At 35.2% G+C, this 13,605-nt stretch overlaps 1 protein-coding gene across 1 annotated transcript; it reads left to right on the top strand.

Annotated features, from left to right (window-relative positions):
* The first annotated feature begins 1,133 nt into the window (after nucleotides 1-1,133).
* Dazl (deleted in azoospermia like) lies at nucleotides 1,134-13,317 on the top strand. The gene is made up of 9 exons (XM_052743998.1): nucleotides 1,134-1,274; nucleotides 1,776-1,827; nucleotides 2,157-2,220; nucleotides 2,316-2,455; nucleotides 3,764-3,835; nucleotides 5,367-5,417; nucleotides 6,102-6,215; nucleotides 7,525-7,623; nucleotides 11,424-13,317. The coding sequence occupies exons 1-9, from the start codon at nucleotides 1,183-1,185 to the stop codon at nucleotides 11,484-11,486; spliced, it is 747 nt and encodes a 248-aa protein (XP_052599958.1). The 5' UTR covers nucleotides 1,134-1,182; the 3' UTR covers nucleotides 11,487-13,317.
* The last annotated feature ends 288 nt before the right edge of the window (nucleotides 13,318-13,605 follow it).

Raw genomic sequence — 13,605 nt, 5'->3', positions numbered from 1 at the left:
AACTTCAGTTCCAGGAAATTTAGCTCCCTCTTTGGCTTCTGCAGACATTAGACATGCACATAGTGCACATACATGCAAGCAGGCAAAACACACACATAGAGTAAAATATAGAATGAAGCCTGTTGTCTTAGTCGATTTACTATTGCTGTGAAGAGTCCTCGTGACCGTGGCAACTCTCCTAAAAGAAAGCATTTAACTGCGCCTTGCTTAACAGTTTCAGAGGATTAGTCCACATCATGGCAGGAAGCATGGCAGCGTATAGGCAGAAGTGCTGGAGAAGTACATCTGGATCGGCAGACACAAGGGGGAGAGAGAGCCTCTGGGCCTGGCTTGAGCTTTTGAAGTCTCAAAGCCCATCTCTAGTGACACTTCCTCCAACAAGGCCACACCCTCTAATCTTTTCAAATGGTGACCAAGCATTGAAATCTGTGAGCCTATGGGGACCATTTTAAAAAAGATGACAGTGAGAAGCATCGTATTTCAGAAAGTACTACATCCTTTTGTTTAATTTTCACACCAGTTCTCTGTTAATTGCTTTAAGTTCTGAAGCTAAGCTGTATTGGTAAGTAATTTAGAGTAACACTAGTTTATGTTAAATACAAAAGGTATGTTTCACATAGTTTGTCCTGTGTGTGTGTGTATTTAGTTGTCTATTTTCTAAATTACAGTCTGCCACAACTTCTGAGACTCCAAATTCAGCTGTCTCCAGGGAGGCCAGCATCCAGTCTTCAGCAGCAGCCACCAGTCAAGGATATGTTTTGCCAGAAGGCAAAATCATGCCAAACACCGTTTTTGTTGGTGGAATTGATGTTAGGGTATTGTATTCATATTTTGTTTTACTTTAAATACATTGTGAAGCCAGGTAGTGTTTGGATGGGAAGAGGTGGGAGGCGTGCTGGAGCCAGGAGGAGCCCTGGCAACACAGTTGAGAGTTCAGTAAATTTTAATTATCTAAAAGGTGGTGGATGATGGGATTTGATGTGTAGACCTAAAAGGGTTTTTCGTTGTTTTAAATTTTATGCAGGTTTGGTTTTAACCCACAGAATCTAAAAATAGACTCAACAAAGTGGAATAATTTTGTGATACCAGAGATTGTCTTGCACATAATCAAATCTCTTCACAATTCAATTAGAAGTCTTGAATGCTTAATTTTTTACTCTTGAAGTTCATTTCTTTTCATAGATGGATGAAACTGAAATCAGGAGTTTCTTTGCCAGATATGGCTCAGTAAAAGAAGTGAAGATAATCACTGATCGAACTGGTGTGTCAAAGGGGTATGTAAACATATTTGCTATAGCTACTGTTTATAGAACTAAGCATGCTGGAGAGACACCCGATATCAGACAAGACTCACAGTGGGCATTCTAACATTAATGAATTTCTTGCTTTTGATAATTTATTTTATGGATAAAAGGTTTTTAATCAGTTCTTTAACTTAGTCATTTTCCTTGTATTTGTATTTTAATATTTTCTGTCTTTTATTTCACACAAATGGGTTATCAAATATTTTCTTGGCACATTTCAGAGTATCTTAAATTTTAACTGTTTTGCCTTAGATAATCTTTGTTAATGAATGTTAATATTAGCACATTCTGACATAATAGACTAAGGAAGCAGTGGTATTTACAGAGGAACTGTTACCTGTGTCTTAGCATATCTATCACAGTATGTTCATCTTCCATTATTACCACTTCTGCTATTTTATAGACTGTTAGAAGGTATAACCATGGTACTATGTACTTATGATTTTGTATTTCATTTGTCTGCCTTTCTAGCTATGGATTTGTTTCATTTTATAATGACGTGGATGTGCAGAAGATAGTAGAAGTAAGTAATAGTCTTACAGAAAATTCTTCAGCAATGCTTTAGAGTTGAAAAGTGCTGGATGTTCAGTCTTATATAAAATACAGAGAAAAATAGGCTTCCTTTCTGTTTAAAATAAAAATGTAATCTTATGTAACTTGACAGAACCTACTTGCTTGGGAGCTTCTAGTTTTATCAACTAGAGACAGAGTTAGAAATGGAATGAATGGCTTTACTAAATTTAACTTGATGCTTTGGGATGCTTTGATTATAGAGTTGTAAGGGTAAGCACGGTAGTATTTGGCCAAGTCTTGGAAATGAAGTATTACATTATCGTTTGTTACTGTTTTTAGTCACAGATAAATTTCCATGGTAAAAAGCTGAAACTGGGCCCTGCAATCAGGAAACAAAATTTATGTGAGTAAAAACAGAAATTGTTCTTGATGAAACTGCTCAGGTCAGGTTTTTCAGAGGACTTGATATAAGTTTTTCTCTTTATTTTTTTTTTAAAGGTACTTATCATGTGCAGCCACGTCCTTTGATTTTTAATCCTCCTCCTCCACCACAGTTTCAGAGTGTTTGGAGTAGTCCAAATGCTGAGACATACATGCAGCCTCCAACCATGATGAATCCTATAACTCAGTATGTTCAGGTAAAAATGGCTTGCATTCATGTTCTTAGGTTTGTTAGTAGTCTTCCTAAGCTCTGCAGTCATATGCATGGTTTGGATGGTAAGTGTAATACAGTTCAGTCCTTATTGGAATACTTCAGATATGAGGAATTTGTTCCTTTTGTTTATACTCTCTCATTCTTAGTGCTTTGTTCCCTATGCTAAGCTGAAACCTGCCTCTATGTAGTTTGTAAGACTTTATCCTAGAGCCTCGGTAGCCACATTACATATATTCCTTTTTTTCCCACAGGTCTGTATTTCAGACATGTACAAATAGTATATTATAGAAGAATTTTACTATAACCTTTTCCTCTTCTGGCAAAAATGTCTTTCAAATTGAAGAAGTTCTTTGACTGTTCAGAAACAGCTTTGTATGTCCTCTTAGTTGATTGTTCCCAAAGATGATCAGCTCTTCTGTGATTTCCAAATGCCTCTTCATGTAGGTTGTTGACACCTGGGTTCATTTTAGTTTGGAAATTGATCGGTTTTATCTATAAATAATAAGGTTCTTGAATTTAATTTGAGCTGGGTTAATATTTAAATTTTCATGCTTACTATACCTACTGATGCTAAATAACATTCTTGGTACATTTTACTTTTTCAATTTGAGAGACATTTTTTGGCCAGAAAAGAAAAAGAGTAATAAAAACCTATGTATTTTTTTCTCTGTGTGTAGAATATAGACTGTCTCGTTCCTTATTTCTCTTGCTCCAAATATGACTTAGAAGAAAATCCATACTTATTCCTAATATTTACTGTGATTCATTACTGATAGAAGGCATTCATGTGTGCTACTATTTGCTTTCAGTCAGTAAATACTGAAGTATAGAAAACATTGATTTAATCCCTCTCCAGTTTCAGATAGTAATTCTGTTAACTTTTAGAAATTAAACACAGAAAAATCATAAGGCTGTAGAAAAATTAATGATTATCCGTTCTGTTAACATTGCTACCAGTACATACTCTGTGAAGATACTTTCATAGAGAAACAGAAGATAGATTTATTTAACTGCCCTTCTAGAACTGTATGTATAGTCTGTATACAGTGACCTCCTAAGGTGAATATTGGCTTAGAAAAGCAGTCATTTATATTGTCTTTTCCTCTTTCCTGTGTAATAAGTTATCATTTGACAAGGAATATTTTCTACCTAAAGCCAGTCATTTAGACTCCTGAATTGCAATATAGAGAAAAAGAGAAAAACTGCATTTTCTTGTTGTATTGTGAATGATACTTTCTCATTTTCTCAAATTTATTTTATTAATCCAATTTTTTGTGAATTTTATTATCAGGCATACCCTCCTTATCCAAGTTCACCAGTTCAGGTCATCACTGGATATCAGCTGCCTGTTTATAATTATCAGGTATTTTTTTTTTCTTTTTTCTCCCTTTAATTGAAAATGGATTTATTCCTCACATAATATATCCTGATTATAGTTTCCTCTTTCTGTACTCCTCATAGCCCCTGTCTACTTTCATCCTATGCAGATCGACTCCCTATAAACAGGCTCCTAAGTTGTCTTAGTGAAGAAACACCATGTGACCACAGCAATTCTTATAAAAGAAAGCATTTTATTGGGACTGGCTTCCAATTTTAGAAGTTTAGTCCATTATCAGCATGCAGGCAGACATAGTCCTGGAGAGATAGCTGAGAATTCTACATCTGGATCCATAGCCAGCAGGAAGAGACAGCCCTTGGGCCTGGCTTGGGTTTTTGAAAACCTCAAAGCCCATCCCCAGTGACAGACTAGTTTCAACAAGGCTCTGTCTTTTAATCCTTTCAAGTGCCATTCCTTGGGAACCAAGCATTCAAGTATATGGACCTATGGGGTCATTCTCATTCAATCCACCACAAAAGGGATAGCAACAAAATATGAGAAAAACTACCATAGCAAAATTGAACAAGGGGGAAAAAAACATGGAAAAAGCTCAAGAGAAGTCACAAGATTTAGAGATCCATTTGTTTGCACACTCAGGAATATCATTAAAAACTAGACTAAACTGGAAGCCATAATATATAGGCAGAGGACCTGATGCAGCCCCTGTGCATGCTACCTTAGTCCCTGTTCGATCATACGAGCTTTGATCTTGTTGATTTAGAGGGCCTTGTTCTCCTGGTGTCCTCCATCCCCTCTGGCTCTTAGACTCTTTCTGCCTCCTCTTCCCCAGGGTTCTCTGAGCCCTGAGGGGAGGGATTTGAATGATCAGATAATTTAAGGGAATGTAAATTAACTTGGGGATATTACTGTGGTCTTTCTTTCTTTATATAAAATTGCTGCATAGTGTGCTTATTTAAACTATCTAAAATTAAAGGAAAGTAGAATTACTCTATAATTCAGGCATCAATATTATTTAGAGATAAGTATTTTGACAAGGAAAAACATTTGTTCAGACTGTTTACAAAGATTCAGTATCTTCTGTTCTTATTTCAACAAGCATTCTTTAATTTCTGTCAAATATCTGAAAAGTATAGGCTGACTTAAAAATTTTTATAGGATAGGTTGAAATAAAAATAGAACCCAGTTCTTAGAGCACCATTCTGATAGTATATAATTTTGCTAGATGCTACAAAAATAGTAGTTCCACGAATTTCTCTCCCAATAGATGTGACCATCATATTTATGACCCATGACCTTAGCTGTAGTAATAATTTCTAAGAGCCACTGTCTTTTTAAATTTCTCTGAATGCCAGCTTCCAATTGAGAAAATGTAAGGTTTATATATTGCTGGAACTGAAAAATGCAAAGATATTAGAAGCATAAAGGTACCTATTTTTGGTTCTGTTTTACAATAAGAAATTTAGAGTCCGCATGGTTAAATACCTTAACATTGTCTTATCACCTCTTTTGTAAAAATGTGTAGGTGTTTAAATAATCTTTGTTTCCTTTTCTTAAGATGCCACCGCAGTGGCCGGCTGGGGAACAGAGGAGTTATGTTATACCTCCGGTAAAATGAATTAGCTCAACATACTCTGCTTAGTCTGACAGTTTTTTCCTAATATATTTCTTTTGCCATATTGTGTATATCTATATTTTAATTGCCTTTTTATGTTATGTATTTTACTCTGTTGTTATCTCAGTTATATACTCACATGAGAGAGAAACTGCTTGTTTTTCACATGGTTTGTGTATGCCCAATCAATGGCTGCTTCATATACAATAAGTTTTGGTTACTTGTTGGCATGATGTATAATCCAAGGAAAGTAGTAAAAGTACTAGATTTCAGAGTTAGCATTTGGTCTTCCTAGAATCTGCCTCTGAGTTTGCAATGAAAAGAAAATAGGAGAGAAATAAGTATTTTAACCATTAATATTACTCTATAAAAGGAATAAAAGAAGATGATGTTACCTGTAAAACACCTGAGCTGCTGTTAACTAACTTTCATAAAGTTATTTGAAAAGTATACCAAGAGAATTCTCGGGTACTCCATTATTACTACATAGTATAGTTACTTTTCTTCAACTCCTACTGACTCTGATGTTGACAGAAGACATTTTTAAAATAAAAGACTTAATTTCATCCATTTAGTTGAAAACAGTTTCTGAAATAGCAGCTTAGCTTTTTGATGAATGACTTAGAAATGTATCATGTTTCTTGTTAATTACACTTTTTTTTATTGTTTTAAATACAGGCTTATACAACTGTTAACTACCATTGCAGCGAAGTTGATTCAGGAGCTGAAGTTTTGCCAAATGAATGCACAGTTCATGAAGCTACTCCAGCCTCTGGAAGTGGCCCACAAAAGGCAAACATCTAATTTTGTTTACTGGTTTTTATATTTACTTTTATATGTTTTATATTAGTAAAGATTCTTTGAGTAGACCTATTTGCCCAGATTTAAAAATTTAAAGAGCATAGGAAACTTAACTCTGAAGTTAATGCATAAGATAGTGATGTCTCAGACACTCCAAACATTGAGAGTTTCTGATTCCTTTGTCATATCCTCTCTTCTAATTGATTGCATTTTTTAAATCGTATTTTAGTTACTGTTCTGTAATATGACTTGGTAGAATTCAGTGGCTAGGTGTCTACAATTAGTATGAATTATATTTGCCATGTCTTTTATAGTTAAAAAATTTATTTATATAGTAATATGTATTATTATTATTATTATTATTATTATTATTACTAGTTTTTGGTTTTTCAAGACAGGGTTTCTCCATGTAGTTTTGGTGCTTGTTCTGAATCTCGCTCTGTAGCCCAGGCTGGCCTAAAACTCAACAGAGATCTGCCTGCCTCTGCCTCCCGAGTGCTGGGATTAAAGGCGTGCGCCACCGCTGCCCAGCTGTAGTATGTATAATTTATAGTATTCTGTGACATTATAAATATGACATTAGCTTTTAAAATGGTGACTATTTGATACTGAACTAGACAGTCATTTCTTTAATCATATTCTCACCCCAAAATTCTAATTTATATTGTTGAATGAATAAAGCAATTGATAAGTTGGGAATGTGTGTAATGAAAGATTTCACTGGACAGATTCCTTATTTATGTGTTAGTGGAAAAAAAAAGAAAACTACTAAACAATAGGATAGGATAACAAATTGCCTGATTTGATGCAGTCTTAAAATTTGAAAACAAGGGCACAGTGATGTACAGCTGTAGTCCCAGCACTTTGGAAGAGAAGAAGAAGGAATTCAAAACTAGCCTTGGTTACATAGCTGGTGTGAGGCAAGCCTAGGGTTGCAGAAGAGTCTGCCTCAAAAAAACAACAACTTCATACACATAAATACACATACAGAATTAAAATAGCCTGCCTGTACTATTATATTAACATGTCACTCTAGATACTTCGAAATATTAAAACTCTTGATTCCTTCTGTAATAGGAAAAATAAATGCTTCAAACAAAATACCATAGTTTTAATAAATACAGCCTTTTAAATTTGCTAAGACACTAGAACATTAATTTAGGAGAACTATATATAAAATAAACAATGATAAGAATTTGACATTATGAATGAATTTCCTAGAAGTGTATATGCTCAGTATACTTTTAAAAAGCCATTAGCAGTGAATAAAAGATGTAGTCTTTAAACTTCTGTGTTTCAGAAGTCTGTGGACCGAAGCATACAGACAGTGGTCTCTTGTCTATTTAACCCTGAGAACAGACTGAGAAATTCTCTTGTTACTCAAGATGATTACTTCAAGGTAGGACAAGAATAGTATTCAGAGCAAAATGTGTATGTGTTAACACTAAAACATTATTTTTCCTGTGGGATATATGTATTAAAGATTTATTTATTATGTATAAAGTGTTCTTCCTGCATTCCAGAAGAGGGCACCAGATCTCATTACAAATGGTTGTGAACAACCATGTGGTTGCTGGGAATTGAACTCAGGACCTCTGAAAGAACAGCCAATGCTCTTAACCACTGAGCCATTTCTCCAGCCCCTGAATATATTTTTATACTGATGAAGTGTACTATAAGCCCTGGTAACCATTATGGTGGTTGAGTTTCACCTAGAAGTGTGTTGGATGCTGTGTAAATCTTAGAATAATATAGTTTATCTTTGGAGAAGAAACGTTTTCAGAAGGTAAATATTTCATGAGCTGTTGGGCACATGGCTCAGTGAGTAAAGCGTGAATTTGAACTCAGAATTACATAAATGCCAGGTGGGTTTTAGCAGCCTGCCTAAAGATCTGCTGTCCTCAGATGCAAAGACAGGATCCTGAGCAAGCTATGTAGCCAGGTCAACCCATATCAGTGATCTCTGAGTTCTATGAAAAAAGGTAGAGAGCAATCAGGAAGACTCCAGATGTTAACCTCAGACCTACACAAGTATGCACACACAGGGAACACATAAGCATACACACACAGAAATGGGAAGGTACTATAAAAGGGTCATGAGAGTTGGCAGATAAAATAACTTGACCACACAATAAAAGAAAAATTTGAAAGCGGAATGTAATTCAAAAGAACTACTTGGTTAATATATTTGAACATTATGGAGAATGAAGAGATAAAACTGAGGAGGTTGAAAATAACCAAGTGAAAATGAATTTAGCAAAGATTGAGTTTCTAATCTTCTGTCCACTTTGCACAGATGACTTACATTTTAGGACTACAGTTTTGCCTGCCTTCTCCGTGGAGGTTTAGTCTGAGGGTTAGAACTCGGGGACTTAGACATGCTGTAAGCACATGCTTTACTATTGAGCTGTTCTTTAGTCCCAAGACATTTTACAAATATAAAATGAGGATGAGTAGAACACACAGTCTTAGGTCCCTTTACTTTTGAGTCTGACTCTGAAGTCTATTCACTGGTTAGTCCAGTGGAGAGAATATTGCATTCGAGGAAGATTTTTTTTGAAATAATAGATAAATGATAGGTGTATAATACGGATATCCTCCAACTCATTTTAAGTATATAATTCAGTGGCTTTTTCATATATTTACTTAATTGTACAACCATAAGTCAAATTTAAAAATGTCTTAGCCATCCAAGAAATGAACCCCTTCCTATTAGTACTCAATCTCCATTTCTAACCTCTAGCCTTAGACAGCCAGTGAAAGTTATTACCTACTTTCACTAGGTTTTACCTACTTTTGTGTGTGTGTGCAACATAATGAGTAAAAGATACTCGTTTAAAATTGTTTCCTTTTTTTTCCTACACAGTGCAATATATAACTGCAGTAGTCAGCTTGCCCCAAAGTTCTAAAGGTGTTAAATGACTTGTTTGAAAACAAAACTTCTTCAAAATTGAGTTTTTACCTGGTGTTAGAAAGAAAACTTACCTTTGAACTCTAGAGATTTCTTCCCCTCTAGTTAGGAATAAGAAATTAGTGAAGTGGTCTGCTATTGTTACACCACCACCCCTGCCTCCCCCCCCCCCCCCGCTTTCTTTCTCTGTGTGTGTGTGTGTGTGTGTGTGTGTGTGTGTGTGTGTGTGTGTGTGTGTGTGTGTGTGTGTGAGTGTGAGTGCATGTGCACATGTTCACAGGTAAGTCAGCTTATGTGTATGGAGGCCCACAGTCAATGTTGGGGTTCTTGGGATCCCAAGCACTTGTCCTGATTACACAGAGCAAGTACATGGAGCCCCAGACCTATTGTTACAAGCAACTAAATGCTGTTTTTGAAATTGAATGCAGTTTATTTTCATCATAAATCCCATTTTTTGTTTTAACTTCTGCCCTATAATTTTAATTCATTACTACCTAGCTTCTAAAAACATACACATTTGTGACCACTTTTCGAGACCCTAACTTAATGGGATGTTACCTTATTGACAGGCTACATGACAGTGTGTATACACGTGAAGGTGCTGTGGCAGTCAGAGGTGGACTTTGGGTGTCTCGCCACATTACTGTTTTAAACTGATCTTCCACTGAATCTGGAGCTTGTCCATTTGGCTAGGTTTGGTGACCTATGCTGTAAGGATTTGCCTGTCTCTTGTTCTACTCTTCCAGGACTGTGATTATATAGTGCACCTCTAATACCACGAGCCTTTTAAAGGGGGTACTAGGGACCTGAACTCATGTTCTCAGGCTTGCACAATAGGTACTTTACCAAAGGAGCCACCTTTCCAGCCACATAGAAGTCACTCTTTACATAATGGAATCTGGTCCCCAGGAAAAGGGCAAGATTAAGCTAGTTGTGTAGAAAAGAAAATACTATTTTATTAACCCCGTTTCTCTTTTAAGGCTTCACTTCCCTGTATCTACATCTCTGTAAGCAACAGAGTAAAGGAAATATTTCTGTAAACATTAGTCTTCTGTATGCATGCGCCCTACCCTTGAATTCAACCAATTATATGCACATATTTTAAATTATACTGAACATATGTGCAGACTTTTTTTGTTTTTATTCTTCACAATGCAGTAAAACTTTACATATTAGGTATAAGAATGAGAAATTTAAAGTATACAGAAAGATCCCCAGTGTATAATGCAACCACCATTTTATATGAGAGATTTGAGCAAACCTTAGGTTTTCATATCTATGGGGGAGAGTGTTCCTAGGACCAATCCCCTTGAGAAAACATTTTAAATTTTCTTACCTTTGCCTCATAAAGAATGATACATCTTCATAGATTGAAGCTAATCCTTAAGTATGCAAGAGTCAGAGCTTTTAATCAAAATAAAGGATTTCAAGTTGAAATAGAGTACTGTTCTGAAATATGGTTTCTTTCAGATGCAATTGTTAATAAAAACAATAGGTAGGGGTTTGTTTTGTTGTTTGGGGAGGATTTTAGTTTTCTCTTTTAATTGTATACTGGTGCCTTGCCTGTGTATATGTCTGCACTACTACCTGGTGCCCACAGAAGCCAGGTAAGATTCTGATTCTCTGGAACTAGAGTTAACAGTTTGGGAGCTGAAACATGGTTCCTGGAAATCCAGCCCATATCCTCTGGAAGAATAAGTGCTCTTAACCACCAGAACGTTTCTCCAGACCCAAACTTTGGGGTTATTTTGTTGTTTTGTTGGATGGTTTTTGTTTTGTTGGCTGGCAAGATAGCTCAGCAGGTAAAGACATTTGCCACCAAGCCTGATGATCTGTGTTTAATCCCTGAAACCTACATATGTTGTAGGAGAGAAACTGAACCAGCAAATTGTCCTCTTGACCTCTCCATATGGGCCATGGCACATATGCATGCATGCATGCATGCTTGTACACACAAAATAAATTCTAGTGAAAAACATTTTAAAGAATGGTTTTAAGAATCACATAAATTTTCCACTGTCTTTGGTTCACCTGCCAAATCATTTAATTATCTAAAAAGTACTAATTATAACTCTTATTTCTGAGTTTACTGGGATTCCTTTTTAATTTTGTCATTTAATAAAGCCTTAACAGTTGGTGCATTTATTGTTGCAGAGTTCCTCCAAATGCTCTCCCTTTCCCCATTTACTATATTTAAATGTAAACCAACACATTGGTTATTTTGTAATAGATGAGTAGTGGTAGTGTGGAATTCTCAGTGATTTAAAATGACTTTCTGTCTCTTCTAGGATAAAAGAGTGCATCACTTCAGAAGAAGCCGGGCAGTGCTTAAGTCTGACCATCTTTGCTAACTTAGTAGTTAAGGCAGCTTGTTGTTGACTACTAAAAGAGATGGAATGGTTTTCACTATTACAGAGGGGTTGACAAATCACACTCAGACTTTGTATAAGAGTTCTATTAGATTGCTTAGTTTTATGTTGAATCTGTTCATTAGATGTTTATATAGAAACTGGTTTTGTGTTCACTATATAGTTGAAAGAAAAATAATTGCAAGTAAAAAGGATAAAAAATAATTTTCAAATAATTGAAAAATAGCTGAAAGGAATAACTTTTAAGACTTAAAGGACTTTTAATTGAAATTGGCATTTTAAGAGTTCAAAAACAAGTACTAATTTTCAAGAAAAAGATTTTATAAACCTGTTTTGAAAGGTCAGAATTTTGATAGACTACAAGCATTTCACTTCTCAAAAGGTACCTGAACAGTACAGTATTTACAGTATTGTACTTTACATTTGTTATTTGTCTAAACATTTGCCACAAGAGCAGAATTTTTAGAACTGCATTTTTAATCAGTGGAACTCAATATATAGTTAGCTTTATTGAAGTCTTCCTTATCTAAACCCAGGAAAACAGATTCTTAACAGTCCAATCAGTGGGTCTTACATTTATACAAAATATTTTACCCTATAGCTAGAATCCACACACATACACATATCCTATTTATTTGTTTGGGATGGTAATTAGGATATCTAAAATTCTGGGTATAATTTTGTTTAACGAATCCGAGACAAAAACTAAACTTTGCTAGGTGTATAAGCTATTCTCAGTGAGTTAATACTCTTTTTTTCTTAAAATGCTGAACTGAATGGCTGTCTTAAAATTGTGCAAAATACTGATATTTAAAGTGCTGAAAATTTTTTATGTCACTTCAAAGTTAATCAGAGTATCTGAAAGAAATTTTTATAAAAACATTCAAAATATAAGTTGTTACAGAGTAAACAGATTTTTAGTTTTGTTAGTCTGTTGTATTTCCTTTTGTAAAGAAAAATATGTCCAAAACAGTCAAAGTAGGTAATTTTGACATTTCTAAACCACAAAATTTGTTTCATAATTGTATCCCAAGAAGGTGGTAGTTTATCTGTTTTTAGATTAGATGGTCTCCATTGGACATTATGCATGGTGACAGCAGAGACCCTTTGTGCCCACAGTCGTTTGCAGTCTGTACTCCCATTCTGTCAGGGTTTGTTCCATGGTATAAAGTAAGCAAGTAACCCATAGGAGCAGTTCAGGGGCTAAGCCTTAGAATGTAGCATGGGACGACAGTACCTTTCTGAAGGACTCAATTGGATGGACACCATCTGACCTGCCATGGACATGAGTTTTAAAATGCCTTGTATTAGCCCTTCCCTCAAACACGGAGATTCCACTTAACCCTAACTTAAGGGAACCACCATGGGTCATGTCACAAGTGTCCATAATGATCTTCAACTCTTAATTTTATTCTGTATCTGAAGGACAAAATCTTTTTAAGTCACCAAGAGGTCAGTATACCAGAAAAGTAGAAAGTATCCCGAACTTTGTTCTTTTATTTGTCCCTTGTTTATTTCAGTGTATTTGTATTTTTGTGTGAGATTCTTACATGTATCACTCTGATTAAATCTCCAGCTTACTATGAATGATAACCTAAATTCTAAAGAACAATTGTAATTGTTGCTGTATGACTTTAAGGAAAAGTAAGGGAATAAACTTTCATCTGCTGTTCTGTTGGAGTCAAGTATTTAAGAGAAGGGAGAAAGAAAAGTACTGAACCTTTCAAAATGGAAGATTAATTTTAAACTTAAAAGTATGTTCCTATTACCTATTGCTGATAATATCTTTGCATAAATGAATAAAGCTTTTTTTCAAAAATAGCATTGACTTACTGTCATCTAGAAATGATGGGAAATTTTGGTGAACAGTGTGTGACAATGTGTAAATCCTTGTGATTAAAAATTATAAATATGCTGCATTTGCTAAGCTGGCAGTTAATTGATAAAATTTTGAGACATTTTATTTTCTTGCTTTCTACAAGAAATTGTGTGTGTGTGTGTGTACATGCTTTAGTCCCTGTTTTATTCCTGTGAAGAGGCACCGTGACCAAGGCAACTTTTTTAAACATTTTATTTGTGGATTTCACATCACACATCCTGG

This window comes from Peromyscus californicus, unplaced genomic scaffold (genome assembly GCF_007827085.1).
Source record: "Peromyscus californicus insignis strain IS unplaced genomic scaffold, ASM782708v3 Scaffold_19__1_contigs__length_69161282, whole genome shotgun sequence".
In the NCBI taxonomy this organism is placed as follows: Eukaryota; Metazoa; Chordata; class Mammalia; order Rodentia; family Cricetidae; genus Peromyscus; species Peromyscus californicus.
The sequence above is the reverse complement of the archived record's forward strand: the minus strand, read 5'-3'. Positions and strand labels throughout refer to the sequence as shown.